Source organism: Tursiops truncatus, chromosome 1 (assembly GCF_011762595.2).
Source record: "Tursiops truncatus isolate mTurTru1 chromosome 1, mTurTru1.mat.Y, whole genome shotgun sequence".
NCBI lineage: Eukaryota > Metazoa > Chordata > Mammalia > Artiodactyla > Delphinidae > Tursiops > Tursiops truncatus.
In genome coordinates this window covers 71793539-71811231 of record NC_047034.1, presented here as the reverse complement: position 1 = coordinate 71811231, position 17693 = coordinate 71793539, and the positions used below count along the sequence as shown (strand labels likewise).

The following is a 17693-nucleotide window of genomic DNA, read 5'->3' as shown; positions in this document are numbered from 1 at the left end:
TCTACTTGTAAACGGATAACCAGAAATGAGCAAAATACTAATACATACTACAACATGGGAACTCAAAAACCTTACGCTAAGACTCCAAACACACAAAAATACATTTGTATGATTATATGAAACATCCAGAAATGGCAAATCTATAACGGCAAAAGTAGATCAGTGGTTGGCTGGTGTTAGAGGTAGGAACAGGGTTTACCTGTAATTCCCCAGGAAGAATCTTTTGGGGATGATGTAAATGCTTTAAAACTGAATTGTGATGACTGCACAACTCTTTATTTACAAGATCATACACTTAAGATGGATGTAAGTGACACCTCAATATCATTTACTGTATATAAATAATACCTCAATAAGGGTGTTAGAAAGAAAAAAAACTGCAGTCAGATTTCTTCCTTCCCTCTATTCTTCAACGGGTTCATACCTTCATCAGGGTCTGAGACTCTCCCAGCCTCTTCTGGTTTCCCGAGACATTCCCACACAGGCATTTCCCCAATAAAGCACATGCATGTATAATCCCACTTGGTGTTTGCTTCTGGCGTATAGTATATTGTCTTCAAGAGACAAATTAAAGTTGCGAGTCAAAAAAAGATACACTGTGCAAACACTAACCAAAAGAAAGCTGGTTCATCTATATTACTATCGAAGTAGATATTAAGGTAAAACAGCATTATTTGAGAAAAAGAGGGATAGCTTATAATGGTGGAAGTTTCAATCCATCAGGAAAATAAAACTGTAAAGTAGTATGCAGTAATAACATAGCCTAAGAAATTAAAAACTGACAAAATTACAAGGAGATAGACAATCATAGCAGGAGAGTTAATATACTTCAGTGGGAGAAGATATTTTCAACACAAGTAACTGACAAAGGGCTTGTATTCAGAATAAAGTACTTACTCCTACAAATGGTTGAGATGACCCAAAAGAAAAATGGGCAAGAGACTTGAACATGCACTTCACAAAAGTGGCTATTCTAATGGTGATAAACATAAAAAGGTGCTCTCAATCTCACTAATCAGGAAAACTAAAACCAATGATATGGACTAAAAATTTTTAATGGTGGCAAGGTTATGGAACATCACCTGCAAACACTCCTACACTGGTGGTGAAACTAAATTTAGAAAAGTTTGGTGTTATTTACCATATTCACACATTCCCATCCTTATGATCCAACAATTACACTCCTAGGTATATACACAACAGAAATGTGTGCATGTCCACATGCACAAGAATGTTAACTGTAGCACCTAATAGCCCCAAACTGGAAACAATTCCAAAGTCCATTATCAGCAGAGTAGATCATTTGAGGTATATTTCTACAATGGCATTCTGAAGAAATGAAAATGAACTATAAGTATATGCAAGAACAGGGAAGAAGTTAACAATATTGAGCAAAAGGCAGACGCAAAAGAATATGTACTCGGATTGACTTACATTATATACATAGATAGAGCGAGCCAGTCCACAGGGTTAGAAGTCAGGAAGGCTGTGAGTTTTGGACAGGAAGGAGAGGACACATGTGAGGCTTTAAGGTAGCGTCTAGTTTTCTGGCAAGGTTTTATTTTTTGCCTGAGTCGCTATTAGCCAGCAGAAGTATCCTATGAAAAAAAAAAAGTATCCTATGAAAAAAAAAAAAGTAGCCAGCAGAAGTATCCTTGCACAACAGCTGCAAGAGCCGTCAGGAGTAGGTAGGAGAATCTTTAGTGAGCCGCACCAGGAACCCCACGGGGGATGCAGAGAACCCAGCACCAAGAACGCTCCAGCACGGCGCTTGAGCCCTAGTGCCCACAACTTCCGGCCTGCGCCACTGCGCCCCGCCCCTCGACAACAACGACTGATAAGCAAGACTGTTCCACGCCAGGAAGAGGCGGGGTATGAAGAGCGGGGTCATTAAAGCCCAACGAATCGTTTATCCTATGGGAAAGGATGTGTTTATGGGCCAATAGGACGCCGGGACTGAGGCCCCACCCACAAGCCTGCTGAGCCAATCGGCAAGGAGCAGCGAGTGGGCAGGCTGTGGCTGTGCTACCCAGCGGAGCCGCGCAGCATGGCGGGGGGTCCCCGGGAGGTGCTCACTTTGCAGTTGGGACATTTTGCGGGTTTCGTGGGAGCGCACTGGTGGAACCAGCAGGTAAGGTCTCTGGGCGGCTGCCTCAGCTGAACCTTTCCGGATCTCCAGTCCTTGCCTCCGGCCTGTTCCTCTCGCCACCCGAGTCCAGTCCTTCCTCTGTGCCTCCCCAGGATGCTGCGCTGTGCAGGCCGACCGATGCCAAAGAACCGCCGGGAGAGCTGTGCCCCGACGTCCTGTACCGGACCGGCCGGACGTTACACGGCCAAGAGACTTACACGCCGAGACTCATACTCATGGATCTGAAGGGTTAGGTGGTGGCTGGAGTCAGCCAATTCCCAGTGTTCTCCTTCGCGTGTGGAGTCTCTAGCATCCGTTCGCGTCAAGATCCTTGACCCCGACTATACTAGGCTGAAGGACCAGAGATGAGGAGCCCCAAGGAGGGCTAACCACAGTATGCCAACACCTGAGGGGACGCAAGAAAGCAAAATTTTATTCCGTTCAAGAGCTATCTCTGGAATGGTCTACTTGTCCCTAGACACAGTGAGATGAACTGTGGCGCTCCCGTAGAACCACTGGGTGTGGTCTTTGCCCAGGTCCCAAAGCTAAGGACTAAGCTGGGAAATGAAGGATGGAATCTACATTCTCCTAGGCAAGGGTTTTTTTCAACCCATGTCTAATCAAGAAAGCTTGGAAGGGCCAAGTGCTGGAGTGATGATGACAGCAGGTTGTCAGGTGATCAGAGGAAGGTTAGCTGAACGACTGGAGGGACAGGGCTTTACCTAACATTGTCTGTTATTTTTGTACAGGTAGTCTGAGCTCCCTAAAACAAGAAGGTGGACTCTACAAGGACAAGCAGCTAGATGCTGCAATAGCATGGTACTTGTGATGTTTGGAAAGGAGTTGGGAAGGAGCATAGCAAGCTGGAGAACTCAGGGAAACTGACACTATGATCAATCTCCAATTTCTTTCAGGCAAGGGAAGCTCACCACACACAAAGAGGAAATCTATCCCAAGAACCCTTATCTCCAGGACCTCCTGAGTGCAGAGGTGAGGGCCTCTGCCCTGAACTTTTAAGCCCAGTGCTACAACCAGAGTGCCTCCACTGGGGCAGAGAAAAAGAGAATTTTAGCCATCTTAAATGCCCTAGAATGGTATTTTGAGGAAAAGCACTTTTTTCTCCTACTAAAGGACTGTGAGTACGTGAACGGAAAGGAAGTTGTAGGGTGTGGCCAGCAAAATCAGGGAGGATAAATCAACTTTTGCGTCTAGACGGCCTGGACCTAAATGTAGATTTTCTCATCCCGCCCAGGGAGTGCTGAATAGTGATGGTATCTGGAGGGTCAAATCCATTCCCAATGGCAAAGGTGAGACTTCTCCAGATACTGCAAAATGGGGAGTGGGGCAGAGCAGGAACATGGAGAAAGGTACGTTTCCTCTGCTTTTTCTTCAGGTCCCCCACCATTCACCACCGCTACAACTCCAAAACCAGTTCTCCCCACAGAGGGCAGCATCAGAGTCTGGTCAGACTTTCTCAGAGTCCATCTCCATCCCCGGAGCATCTGTATGATTCAGAAGTACAACCATGATGGGTATGGAGGGCCCCAGAGGCTGTGAGGCAAGAAACTGGGTCCCCACTAATGTTGGATGAGGCTCTTGAGGCCATCTTCCCTGCCCTCCTCCAATACAAGAGCTCTTGGGCGGAGGGATGGAAGTGGGGGAGTCCTGTAAATCCTGGACTGTGTTTATGCATGGCAGGGAAGCAGGTCGCCTGGAGGCTTTTGGCCAAGGGGAGAGTATCCTGAAGGAACCCAAGTACCTGGAAGAGCTGGAGGACAGGCTGCACTTCTACGTGGAGGAATGCGACTACCTGCAGGTAGCTGCGTGGCATCGCGGGCACTTGGGTAGAAACTCCCCTCATCCTGCTGACTTTCGCCATTCACCTCTCTCCAGGGCTTCCAGATCCTGTGTGACCTGCACAATGGCTTCTCTGGGGTAGGCGCCAAGGCCGCAGAGTTGCTACAAGACGAGTATTCAGGGCGGGGAATAATAACCTGGGGCCTGCTCCCTGGTCCGTACTGCCTCGGGGTGAGTAGTTCTTGTGGGGAGAAACGGTCACAGGGTAAGGAGGGAGAAATGAGGATAGCCCAGTGAGAAAGTTGGTTCAAACAAACTACTCTCATTTCTTTCACCAGGAGCCCCAGAAAAACATCTACCGTCTGCTAAACACAGCTTTCGGTCTGGTGCACCTGTCTGCTCACAGCTCTCTGGTCTGCCCCTTATCCTTGGGTGGGAGCCTGGGGCTGCAACCTGAGCCACCTGTCAACTTCCCTCACCTGCAATATGATGTAAGGCTCCATGCTCTTGTTCTGACTGCAGCTAGTGACAGGGCAACACACACATGCGCACGCGCACACGCTCGCCAAGTCAGCCTTTATCTGCTACTGGCTCTATTCTTGAAGCCTCAGCTTGAACTCGGCTCTGATGTGGCCTCTTAGATGACATTGTCCTATGCTTATCCAGCCCTGGGCCAAACACACCCCTGCTTTGTCCCAACGCATGCGGGCCTCTCTGCCATTACTATTCTGCCTCCACACTCTCTTTTCCACACCCAGAAGGCCAAGTGCTCTTCTCTGTATCCTCTTTACAGGCCGCTCTGCCCTTCCACTGTGGCGCCATCCTGGCTACAGCCCTGGACACAGTCACTGTTCCTTATCGCCTATGCTCCTCACCAGTTTCCATGGTTCATCTGGCTGATATGCTGAACTTCTCTGGGAAAAAGGTATTAAGCTTTGTGAGGAGATGGGTCAGAGCTGAGAAAAAGCTCTATAACTTGATTTCTTCCTTATCTTTAGGTGGTCACAGCAGGAGCAACCATCCCCTTCCCCTTAGTTCCAAGCCAGTCCCTCCCTGATACGCTGATGCAGCTTGGAGAGGCCACCCCATGGACCCCACTGTCTGCATGTGGGGACCCTTCTGGAACGTGCTGCTTTGCCCAGTCCGTGGTGCTGAGGGGTCTAGACAGAGCATGCCACACCAGGTGAGGGCTGGTGGTCCTTAGGAGCCCTTGTCAGACTTTTGTTTCACATCCTTTTCACATACCTCTGGGTGTTCTAATGGCACTGCCCTGCTCGCCTTCCCTCTGGGCCACTTAAAAGAAAACAGGGGCTTCCCTGGTGGCGCAGTGGTTGAGAGTCCGCCTGCCCATGCAGGGGACGCGGGTTCGTGCCCCGGTCCGGGAAGATCCCACATGCCGCGGAGCGGCTGGGCCTGTGAGCCATGGCCGCTGAGCCTGTGCGTCCGGAGCCTGTGCTCCGCAGTGGAAGAGGCCACAACAGTGAGAGGCCCGCGTACAGCAAAAGAAAAAAAAAGAAAACAAAGGCTGTGAGCATCCCGATCAGCTGATGGCCTGAGAACCTAAGTCCTAGTTTCTCATTCATGCTGCCACAGATTAAAGGTTGTTTTGGCTTTGTTCTGGCAGTCAGCTCACCCCAGGGACACCCCTGCCCTCCCCCCTCCATGCGTGCACCACCGGGGAAGAAGTCTTGGCCCAGTACTTGCAGCAGCAGCAGCCTCGAGTCAGGAGGTCAGTATAATGCTTGCCCCCGCTCTCCTCCCAGACCTGCCACCTCCCCTGACTTCTTCTCACTCAGCTGCTGTCCTCTTGCCCCACAGCTCTTCTCATCTGCTGCTGACTCCCTGTAAGGTGGTTCCTCCTTACCCCTACCTCTTCTCCTCAAGCTTCAGCCAGCAGGGTTTGGTTCTGGATGGTCCCCCAACAGGGGCAGGTATGTAGGAGGTGAAGAAAACCAAGAGGTTTTCAAGCATGGGAGAGTTTTACTATACCCCTTCCTGGATAAGGTACTTGGGAAATTCCCAGTTTAACACTCCTTTATTCACCCTATGGCTCCTGAGAGAAGTGTTCTTCCTCTGGAGTGCTGGTATACAAAGGGGAGAGGACACAAAATTTATTGAGTTTACTATATAATCAAGTCTACCAGAGGCCCAGACTTCCCTGTGTGTGCAACAGACCGAGGGTAGAACAGTGGTCCATTCAGAGGGTTCCCGTTTCCCTCCCTCCGCAGCAGTGGAGAGCATCCCAGTGCTCGGGGCCCTCTGCTCCTCTTCATCCTTGAACCGGGCCCTGGGAGATTTGGCCAAAGATCTCGCCAGACTCGACCTGCGGCGCTGGGCCAGCTTCATGGACGCTGGAGTGGAACAGGATGACCTAGAGGAGACGCTGCAGGAGCTACGCAGCCTGGCCCAGTGCTACCAGAGTGGCGACAGCCTCATGGACTAAAGCTCCAAGAAAAGGAAAGAGCTAGTTTACAATAAAAACTGCTGGATGCAGGAGCTCAGTGTCTTTGGACTGGCTACACCAACATACGCATTTATCACATTTAGAAACACTGTGATCAGATCACACAACAATAAATATGTACCACCAGACAAAAAAGAAAAGAAAAAAACACACAGAAAAGGAACTGGGCTGCACTCTCCCTCAATGTCCTTTACAACGTAGATTTCTAAGGTCTTCATAAAAGACACACAGGATGGCAGGGCCATCCAACCCCCAGCCTGCCATTGTCCTTGTCCCTGGCCCCCTGCTCCGCCAGCTCCTCACGCTGAGCTCAAGGGTTTTACAAGCAAAGTACAGCCACCCTTCCCCCGATCAGGGTGCCTGTTGGATTCAATCCTGTGCAGATGACATCCTCACGCTCCCAGGGTCTCACTCATCCAGCTCTTCCTCAGACAGAAGGTCCCCGTGGTCAGACAGCTGGTCTGTATTGCTGGTACTGGTCGCATCGTCCTCATCCTCGGAGCTGGCCTCGCAGGCTGTGTGGAAAAGCTGCATGAGTTCTCGAAAACGATGGGAAACCTAGGAGGAGAGGAGGAGGCTTGCGTTCACCTTTCTGAAGTTAGTAACATTTTAACATTTACTAAGCACTATATACCAACTTGAACAGTCTTGTTTGTTCTACACAGTAAGGCGGTGAGGGCTGTGCCCTCCTTACAGATAAGGAAGCTCGGGTTAAAAGGCTAAACATTTTGCCCAAAGTCACATTCCTTCTAAAAACAAAACTAGAATGCAGTCCCTGGGGCTTCTACCTCAAAATTCAATGCCCTCTCTCTTCTAGAGCTACGACTAACCACGCTGACAAGCCAAGGTTTTCCTCAGGGCAGACCTTTACAATCACCAATCACCTCTGAGTTGGCCAACCTGTCCTCTTCCTTTCCTTGGTTCCTCTGGAGCTTGAAGCTCTAGCAGTTTCCCCTACTTACCTCAGTAGGGGTCTTATTTCCCAGCTGCTGGGAGATGATGCTAAAAGTCTGCGGCTGTGCTCCTTGCTCCTGGCACATGGTCAGAATCACACGGTCAGCTTCCCTGGAATCCACATAAGGCAATTAATCTAAACCAGTAACATGGGTGTGCTCCATGCACTTTCTAAACACGCTCACACATCCATCCCCACCTACCTTGTCCACAGGACAACCTTTTCCCCTGTGGAGCTGACCTTGCTGTTGTTGGCACACACTGTAGCTTCTGTGGCCTTCGTCTGTGGCTCCCCCACTGGACCCTTTCCCTGTATTCCACTGTCTTTAGCCAAACCTCCTCTAGGGGCTTTGGGAGAAGTCTCTGAGGTGTCAGTACCTAATGAAGAAGATCCATGGACAGGAGACACCCCGTCCGCTGTCACCCCAGCTCTACTGGAAGGCAGCCAGCTCTCCTGAGTATCTGGTTTCCCAGACACCTGTCTTCCCCCTAAGTCTGCGGTCCTTGAGGAAACAGGACTCGGGAAGGAAGCAGGCGGTTCAACGGTTCCGGGCAATTTCTCAGTTTCTGAAGCATTCCAGACCAGCATGGAAGCCTGTGACTCATGCCCTGGCTTATGGCCCTCGCCCTCATCCTGAAGTCTGGGGGATGCCCTGGGGCAGGAGAGAACCTCAGGCCCAGCCTGGTTACTCCTAACAGCGCACAGCACAGTTCCAGTTTTGGAGGGAAGCTGAGGAGTCTCTGGTGAGCAGGGCGGTGGGCCATCGAGGAGGAGCTGGTCTGTAAAAGTCACTTCTTGAGGAGACAGCAAAGTGCTCCCTGCTGCCAATCCTGTTTAGGAGGAAAATAAGGATCTAAGGGTATGGACAGTGTAACAATGCATCTAAGGACACAAATTACCACGGGGTCACTCTGGCAAGCTACCGTGATAAAGTTCTAAGGTCCAAGAGTGAGGTGAGGGTGGGGGCTAGGGTCGCTTATATAAAGATATGAAGTCCGACTGCCAAAGCTGAGAATGGCTGAGGCTTTAGGAATGCAGACCACAGAGGATATGGAGACAAGGGGAAGGGGTTCAGGAATGGGAACACAAGAAGAAAATGCTGGGACTTCCTGGTGGCGCAGTGGTTAAGAATCCGCCCGCCAATGCAGGGGAGACGGGTTCAAGCCCTGGCCCAGGAAGATCCCACATGCCGCAGGGCAACTAAGCCCGTGAGCCACAGCTACTGAGCCTGCGCTCTAGAGCCCACGAGCCACAACTACTGAAGCCCGTGTGCCTAGAGCCCGTGCTCTGCAACAAGAGAAGCCACCGCAATGAGAAGCCTGCGCACTGCAAGGAAGAGTAGCCCCACTCGCGTAACTAGAGAAAGCCCGTGCGCAGCAACAAAAACCCAACACAGCCAAAAATAAATAAATTTATATTAAAAAAAAAAAAGAAAATGCTGGATTGTGTCGATTTGTAGCACTCTTATTTCTGCAAGAGGATTGAGGCCACAGGAAAGAAAATTAAGGCTGGACAGTAAGGATTTCCTACTGGTTTATTAGTAAAAGAGGTGGTAGTCCATCCCTGAAAAGACTAATAGGACTTCCCTCGTGGCACAGTGGTTGAGAGTCCGCCTGCCGATGCAAGGGACACGGGTTCGTGCCCCGGTCCGGGAAGATGCCACATGCTGTGGAGCGGCTGGGCCCGTGAGCCATGGCCGCTGAGCCTGGGTGTCCGGAGCAACGGGAGAGGCCCCAACAGTGAGAGGCCCGCGTACCGCAAAAAAAAAAAAAAAGAAAAGACTAGTATTATCCAGGCTCAAAGACGTTCTTGCTTGAAGTATGTGAGAATGAGACAGAAATAAAGGGAGAAAGGCTGGGCTGGCAGCTGGCTCACTCACCTGGAACAGGCATCTCTCCCTTTCTGGTACTCCTGTCAGTCCTGCTCTGGGTTGCCTCCGTGCTTTCTCGCTCTTCTGGGGTTTCCTCCTCCATCACGTCCTTGCCCTGCCCAGCTTCCTTAGCACCAGGCACGGGACTGGCCTCTCCATGGGGGCTGCCGCCTACCAACTCATGGGGCTCCTTGCTCTTGTAGGATTTGCTGTCACAGACCTGCAGAGATGGCCTTCTGGGTCAAGGGTCTTCTGACCTCTTTTGTCTTAGGGGCCGACCAAAGGAAGAAACCTTGCCATGATGCTCAGCAAGTCAACCAACATGCATGCCTGCTCCAACAATTGTAAATGGCCCAAAAAAGAGTGCTGGATTCTACCAATCCTCTAACCAAGGACTGTATTTCTGCTGCCAACCAACCCTACTTTAGAGAACCAGCATTACCTTTAGGCTATTTTCCTCACACAGGTTTGTTTCATTAAAAAAAAAAAATCTAAGAGGGAAATATATGAACTGGTTGATTCTTCCGTATTCCAAAAGCTTCACCTACAAGATTCTCTTTAAAAAGCAAAATCCATTATACATATATTTTTAAAGATTCTATTTATTTTGCATACACACACTAATGTGTATGCGTACGGCATATTACTTATCCCCATGTAATCTTTTTAGGAATTCAATAAGGTACACATCTGTGGTAGCAAACAATACCCCAAACAGCAAGGCAACCTGGGGGTTGCCCTAGGCAGCTCCGATACCCCTTGGTACCAGTTCCCTCCTCACCTTGCTGCTGCAGTGGCTACAACTTCTCCTCTTGCTCTTCTTCATCTTGGAGTCAGGACCTCCCTCATGGCAGCAGCAGGCACAGTCCTTGGCCCCATCTGGCCACTCAGCCTCCTAGGAGACACTTGGGCTTGGTTAACTGCCAAGCATTTTTGGAACCAATAGAGGGAGCTAAGTTGTGAGCCACCTGAACAAGCCTGCCCCCTGACCCCCTTCCCCGCTTCCTTTCTCTTTCATTATACACCATCTCTTCACGTTGCCTGGGGAAATCAATGCCCAAACTCAACTAAAGCCTACTATGAATCCCTGAAACAATCTGTAAATGACCCAAAGACTGACATATCCCAGCTGCCCAGATGTTTCAAGAAATATTTAAGTGCAATATCATCTTGAGGCAAAGTCACTGGAGAGCTCCCTCATGAGGTATGATCTACTCACTCGTCTGTCTTTGTTTCTGTCTCCCTGTTCCCTGAGCTCTCCCCTCTCCTCCAATCCCCTTGAGAGGGCTTTGTACATATGGAAGGCTCACTCAATGATACTCTGTTCAACAAACCCAAGACATAAGTACCATTACTATCCCCACTGACAATGAAGAAACTGAAACAAAGAGAGATTAAATAAATCGCCCAAGGTCATTCAGCTACTAAGAAGCAGTTTTCCCGAAGAAAGAGTACAAGGCATGTAGTAAAGGGAAATGGACTAAAAAGACTACTTCTTGAAGAGCAATAGACAGCAGTGAGTACAAGCAGACTCTGGAGCCAGACAACGCAGGCTCAGATCCTAGCACTGCCCCTGATTAAACATGAGACCCTGGCAATGGCCCCTCTCTGTAATTCCGTTTCCTCTTCTATAAAATGCAAACAAGAGCAATCTTTTCATAGGGTTATTGTGAGAGTTCAACGAGTGAATAGTCCATGTAAAATATAAGAGACACGTGATACTCTGGAACACAGCTCAGTATTAGCTGTTGTCATTATTATTAAAATGATGAATCCTGGTTCTATTTTTTCACAAGAACAGAAAGGAAGAAGACCCAGCGACAAGAGAAATAGCTCTGAGCTAGAGAAACAGATCCTTCTAATGAGGCAATCATGGGTGGGACCTCTTCAGAAGCTGCACCGTTCTTCCCATGGGCTCTGCATGTCCACAGCAGCCTGACCTTTGGTTCCTGCTCCATGACTGCCTCAGATCACAGAGGCTTTTGCACCACCCTAAGCCAGAGAACCACTCAGACAGAAAACTCAAGGCTTGATTCATGAAAGATGGATAATCCCCAACAACCTGGTGTACCTTATCATGATTTTGGACCCCAATCTCTTTTCTTCTTTTGTTCTTTGAGGCTGTGGGTATCTTGGGAGGTTCCTCTTCCTCTTCCACATCAGGCAGTGCCACTTCTTCAAAGCCATCAAACTGGGGAGGAGTTGGTGCCACTCAACACAGACTCTGGGCAGATATCCCTCCTACACATGGCCTTCCCCCTTCACAACCCTACAGCAGCCTCACAGCCTGTACCTCATACTCTTTCTCCTCAGTCCAATTGATCTCTTCAAAGTCACCCATACGGCTAGCTGCTGGGCGCAAGTGGTCAAAGAAGATGGAGAACTCATCCTGTAGGTGGTCATGGCCTTTGAGGAGCTGCCACATCTGTGTCTTGAGCTGGGGAGAGTTGCAGAAGGAAAGATAAAGTCTCCAGAGCCTCTCTAGGCCACCATTCCAAATCAATCCCACATACTTCTGGGTTCTACTTTCCTAGTTAACTGGGAGACACACAGAAGCCTCTCTTTGATAGCTAAGAACTCTTAAACTTCCTCTCCCTCCTTACTTGCCTACAAAGCAGGGGTACAGGCAGACCTCATTTTAGTGTCTTTCCTTTACTACACCTCATAGATACTGTGTTTTTTTACAAACTGAAGGTTCATGACAACGCTGTGTCGAGCAAATCTATCAGGACAGGGCTTCCCTGGTGGCGCAGTGGTTGAGAGTCCGACTGCCGATGCAGGGGACTTGGGTTCGTGCCCCGGTCTGGGAAGATCCCACATGCCGCGGAGTGGCTGGGCCCATGAGCCATGGCCGCTGAGCCTGCGCGTCCGGAGCCTGTGCTCCGCAACGGGAGAGGCCACAACAGTGAGAGGCCCGCGTACCGCAAAAAAAAAAAAAAAAATCTATCAGGACCATTCTTCCAACACCATTTGCTCATTTCATGTCTCAGTGTCACATCCTGGTAATTCTCACAGTATTTCAAAATTGTTCGTTATTATTATATTTATTATGGCGATCTGTGATCAGTGATCTTTGACATTACTACTGTAATTGTTTGGGGGCACCATGAACCACACCCATATGAGAAGTGAAGAACTTAAAAAATAAAACGCTGTATGTGTTCTGACTACTCCATTGACCAACTGTTCCCCCATCTGTCTCCCTCTCCTTGGGACCCCCTATGCCTGAGACAATTAGGCCAATTTCAGTTGAACACTTAGGCCCTACGAAGCCTCAAATTGTTCAAGTGAAAGGTACAGTCGCACATCTCTCACTATAAATCAAAAGCTAGAAATGGGGCTTCCCTGGTGGCGCAGTGGTGGAGAGTCCGCCTGCCGATGCAGGGGACACAGGTTCGTGCCCCGGTCCGGGAAGATCCCACATGCCGCGGAGCAGCTGGGCCCGTGAGCCATGGCCACTGAGCCTGCGCGTCCGGAGCCTGTCCTCCGCGGCGGGAAAGGCCACAACAGTGAGAGGCCCGCGTACCGCAAGAAAAAGCTAGAAATGATTAAGCTTACTGAGGAAGGCATGTCTAAAGTCAAGACAGGCCAAAAGCTAGGCCTCTTGTGCCAAACAGTTAGCCAAGCTTTGAAAGCAAAGGAAAAGTTTGTGAATGAAATTAAATAGTGCTACTCCAGTGAACACACAACTGATAAGAAACTAAAGCAACCTTATTGCTGATATGGAGAAAGTTTTTGTAGTCTTAAGATCAAACCAGAATATCAAACCAGTGACAACATTCCCTTAAGTCAAAGCCTAATCCAGAGCAAGGCCCTCTCTTCAGTTCTATGAAGGCTGAGAGAGGTGAGGAAACTGCAGAATAAAATTCTGAAGCTAGAAGAGGTGGTTCATAAAGTTTAAGGAAAGAAGCCATCTCTACAACATAAAAGTGCAAGATGAAGAAGCAAGCGCTGATGTAGAAGCTACAAGTTATCCGGAAGATCTAAGATAATTAATGAAGGCAGCTGCACTAAACAACAGATTTTCAGTGTACAAAAAAGCCTTTTATTGGAAGAAGATGCCATCTAGGACCTTCATAGCTAGAGAGGAGAAGTCAATGCCTGGCTTCAAAGCTTCAAAGAACAGGCTGACTCTCTCTTGTCAGGGGCTAATGCAGCCAGTGACTTTAAGTTGAAGCCAGTGCTCATTTACCATTCCAAAAATCCTAGGGTCCTTCCGCATTATGCTAAATCTACTCTGCCTCTGCTCTTTTAAATGGAACAACAGGGACATCCCTGGTGGCGCAGTGGTTAAGAATCCGCCTGCCAATGCAGGGGACACGGGTTTGATCCCTGGTCTGGGAAGATCCCACATGCCGTGGAGCAACTAAGCCCATGTGCCACAACTACTGAGCCTGCGCTTTAGAGCCCATGAGCCACAACTACTGAGCCCTCGTGCCACAACTACTGAAGCACACGTGCCTAGAGCCCGTACTCTGCAACAAGACACTGTGATGAGAAGCCCGCGCACCACAACGAATAGTAGCCCCTGCTCGCCGCAACTAGAGAACACCTGCGCACAGCAATGAAGACCAAACGCAGCCAAAAAATTTTTTTTAATTATTAAATAAATAAATAAATGGAACAACAAAGCCTGGATGAAAGCACATCTGTTGACAACATGGTTTACTGAACATTTTAAGCTCACTGTTGAAACCTATTGCTCGGGAAAGAGTCCTTTCAAAATATTACTGCTCAGTGACAATGCACCTGGTCACCCAAGAGCTCTGATGGAGATGTACAAAGAGATTAATGTTGTTTTCATGCCTGCTAGCATAACATCCATTCTGCAGCCCATGGATCAAGGAGTAATTTTGACTTTCAAGTCTTAGTACTTTAGAAATACATTTCATAAGGCTACAGCTGCCACAGATAGTGATTCCTCTGATGGATCTGGGCAAAGGAAATTGAAAAGCTTCTGGAAAAGATTCACCATTCCAGATGCCATTAAGAACATTCGTGGTTCATGGGAAGATGTAAAAATAGTCAACATTAACAGGCGTTTGGAAGATGTTGGTTTCAACTCTCACAGATGACTTTGAGGGGTTCAAGGCTTTAGTGGAGGAAGTAACTGCTGATGTGGTAGAAACAGCAAGAGAACTAGAAATAGAAGTAGAGCCTGAAGATGGGATTAAATTGCTGCAATCCCATGACAAAACCTGAACAGATAAGGAGTTACTTCTTGCAGATGAACAAAGAAAGTGGTTTCCTGAAATCTACTCCTGGTGAAGATGTTGTGAAGATTGTTGAAATGGCAACAAACGATTTAGAATATTATATAATAATACTACATAATATTACATAAACTTAGTTGATAAGGCAGTGGCAAGGTTTGAGAGGACTGACTCCAATTTTGAAAGAAGTTCTACTGTAAGTAAAATGCTATCAAACAGCATTGCAGGCTATAGAGAAATCATTCATGAAAGGAAGGGCCAATCGATGGAGCAAACTTCCTTGTTGTTTGAAACTGCCATATCCACTCCAGCCTTCAGCAACCACCACCTTGATCAGTCAGCACCATCAACACTGAGGCAAGACCCTCTGGCAGCAAGAAGATTACAACTTGCTAAAGACTCAGATGATGATTAGCATTTTTTTTAATTAATTAATTTATTTTTGGCTGCGTTGGGTCTTGGTTGCTGTGTGCAGGCTTTCTCTAGTTGCAGCGAGTGGGGCCTACTCTTCGTTGCAGAACACGGGCTTCTCATTGCAGTGGCTTCTCTTGTTGTGGAGCACGGGCTCTAGGTGTGCGGGCTTCAGTAGTTGTGGCACGCAGGCTCAGCAGTGGTGGCTCGCAGGCTTAGTTGCTCCGCGGCATGCGGGATCTTCCCAGACCAGGGCTCGAACCCATGTCCCCTGCATTGGCAGGCGGATTCCTAACCACTGCGCCACCAGGGAAGCCCAGCATTTTTTTTTAATTGAAGTACAGTTGATTTACAGATGGTGAGCATTTTTTACTTAACATGTGTAAATTTTTTAGAGCATAATGCTATTGCATACTTAATAGACTAAGGTATAGTGAGTCTATAGTGAGGTATAGAGTTAAACATAACTCTTACATGCACTGTGTAACCAAAACCTTCGTGTGACTCACTTTATTGCAATATTCTCTATAACAATATTCTCTATATAATAACTCTATTGTGGTGGTCTGGGACTGAACCTGCAATATCTCCAAGGTATGCCTGTATATTTTTTTATCGAAGTATAGATGATTTACAATGTTGTGTTAGTTTCAGGTGTATAGCACAGTGATTCAGTTTACACACACACACATTCTTTTTCAAATTCTTTTCTCTTAGAGGTTATTACAAAATATTGAGTATAGTTCCCTGGGCTATACAGTAGGTCCTTGTTGGTTATCTATTTTATACAGTGTGTTTATGTTAATCCCAAACTCTTAATTTATCCCTCCCCCGCCCCCTTTTTCCCTTTAGTAACCATAAGTTTGTTTTCTATGTCTGTGGATCTATTTCTGTTTTGTAAATAAGTTCATTTGTACCTTTTTTTTTCTTTAAGATTCCACATATAAGCGGCATCACATGATATTTGTCTTCGTCTGTCTGGCTTACTTCACTTACTATGACAATCTCTAGGTCCATCCATGTTGCTGGAAATGGCATTATTTCATTCTTTCTTATGGCTGAGTAATATTCCATTGTATATATATACTACATCTTCTTTATCCATTCCTCTGTCCATGGACATTTAGGTTGCTTCCATGTCTTGGCTAGGTATGCCTGTATTATTAACAGGTTTGATTCCCAGTGACACCACTCTCTATCCCTGCCTTACTGATGTCCAGCTCAGGCACTAACTCAAGGCAGAGCAAGGAAGCAGCCCAATCCTCCCGATACCCGCCACGCAGACCATCACTTCCTTCCTCGAACTTCCCTTCCAGGGCACTTACGGCACCCCTAAGCCTGTGAGGAGCAGTCAGGCTTTGGTTTCAGGTGACAACCACCCCACCCCAGTGCTTTATGCTTTAGGTAAGCCTAAAAATTCCTTGCCTTCTTCATCCCCTCCACGAAGTCCACCGCTCAGAAGCAAGAGGATATGGAATAGGTTAGGGAAGGGAGAATGAAGGGCCTAAAGCCCAGGTGACAATGGAAAGGAAGTAGGACAGGAAAGAATACCTCAGTGATCTCCTGGGGCAAGCAGTCTGCACAGCTCTGGAGGACCTTGATAATCTTTTGGTGGTGTGAGGGGTTCTCTGCAAAGCAAATTTCCAGCTGCCGAAGAAACTTGCGACTCTTCTCGAAAGCCTGCTGCTCCTCAAACTACAAGAGTGGAAAGAGGGCAAAAGAGGAGTCATCTATACAGTGTGCGCAGGACTTGAGGGTTCTAAGCGTAAGAAGCAAGAAAAATATGCTAGGGGCATGGGGAATAACAAGGCTCTGGTTTACAACCGTGAGATCATTTTTGGCCGTGCTGCGCAACTTGTGGGCTCTTAGTTCCCCAATGAGGGACTGAACCCGGGCCCTGGCGGTGAAAGTGCCGAATCCTAACCACTGGACCACCAGGGAATTCCCTGTGAGATCTTTTTTTTTTTAAAGACTCTAGCATCTATCCACCTTGGGTCACTGGGGTCTACCAACCCAAGAAAACTAAGATGTAAATGAAAGATTCAAGAGTTATACATCTCAAGCTGCTTACTGTTTCATGGATTGTGAGATCAGACACATTTCACGGTTTACAAAGAACCTTCACATATATACTCATTTGATCCGCATAATAATACAGGAAGGGAAGATTATGTATAATCATACCATTACCATTTAACTGCTTTAAGACTCTCAAAATAATCTCATTATATCCTTTATTCCTGTGTTTATCCATCTTGACAGACACCCAGAACTAGTGGGATATTCCTCATGTTCAGACACTTATTCTCCAACATTTCAAAGGTCACTTTACCATACAGGCCTTCCCAGACCACCGTGTATAAAACTGCAACATTCTCACTATAAAGCATTATATATATTTTACTGTTTATATATACACTATCATTTTTATTTTATATATATATATATTTACAATATATATGTCTTACTGTTTATCACCTAACTTTCCCCATGAGAACATAAGTTCCATGAGAACATAAGCTCCATGAGGGCAAGGATTTTAGTCTTTTATAATTACTATATCCCTAGTACCTAGAACTTTGCCTGACAAATAGTAGGTACTCAATAAATATTTGTTGAATGAATGCCTGTTGCACAACAGTGAGAAGCAAAGGGCATATGATTTACCTAAGGTCTCCACTGGAAACAAAGGAAAACCCCCCTCATTTTACATGTAAAGAAAATGAGAGAACAGAAGTTGGGAAGATCATCCCTTGAAAAGAAGGAGGCTCTCATGACCTTGGGCTAGGGGAAGGCTATCTGACTGGAAGCAGTCAGGAGACCGGAACAGTGCTGATCAACACTATTCAATCCCA

General features: G+C 47.4%; 2 protein-coding genes across 18 annotated transcripts in view; one reads left to right on the top strand and one right to left on the bottom strand.

Annotated features, from left to right (window-relative positions):
- Positions 1 to 1974: 1974 nt before the first annotated feature.
- On the top strand, positions 1975 to 6421 carry MSTO1 (misato mitochondrial distribution and morphology regulator 1). 4 transcript variants are annotated; one of them, XM_019933553.3, is made up of 14 exons: positions 1976 to 2131; positions 2242 to 2377; positions 2878 to 2947; positions 3043 to 3118; positions 3381 to 3435; positions 3522 to 3660; positions 3827 to 3944; positions 4022 to 4156; positions 4264 to 4416; positions 4719 to 4850; positions 4924 to 5108; positions 5550 to 5654; positions 5744 to 5856; positions 6157 to 6421. In XM_019933553.3, the coding sequence occupies exons 1-14, from the start codon at positions 2048 to 2050 to the stop codon at positions 6366 to 6368; spliced, it is 1713 nt and encodes a 570-aa protein (XP_019789112.1). In that variant the 5' UTR covers positions 1976 to 2047; the 3' UTR covers positions 6369 to 6421. The 4 variants fall into 4 exon arrangements, with proteins under 4 accessions (XP_033713329.1, XP_019789112.1, XP_004315243.1 ...); XM_004315195.3 differs by having other exon boundaries at positions 6154 to 6421; XM_073806503.1 differs by having other exon boundaries at positions 6129 to 6421.
- A 2-nt stretch (positions 6422 to 6423) lies between these two features.
- The window catches only part of GON4L (gon-4 like), an 87741-nt gene continuing 76471 nt past the window's right edge, over positions 6424 to 17693 (bottom strand). For 9 of the 14 annotated variants that reach the window (XM_019933452.3, XM_073806410.1, XM_019933474.3 and 6 more), the window contains 8 exons: positions 16390 to 16533; positions 11508 to 11651; positions 11286 to 11405; positions 9996 to 10109; positions 9224 to 9434; positions 7547 to 8174; positions 7352 to 7454; positions 6424 to 6947 (listed from right to left, as the gene is read on the bottom strand). In XM_019933452.3, the coding sequence (XP_019789011.1) occupies positions 6798 to 6947; positions 7352 to 7454; positions 7547 to 8174; positions 9224 to 9434; positions 9996 to 10109; positions 11286 to 11405; positions 11508 to 11651; positions 16390 to 16533 (1614 nt within the window). In that variant the 3' untranslated portion in view covers positions 6424 to 6797. Of the gene's footprint in view, positions 7455 to 7546; positions 8175 to 9223; positions 9435 to 9995; positions 10110 to 11285; positions 11406 to 11507; positions 11652 to 16389; positions 16534 to 17693 lie in introns of all 14 variants that reach the window. The other 5 variants (XR_002176061.3, XM_019933483.3, XM_073806399.1 and 2 more) reach the window with 5 other exon arrangements.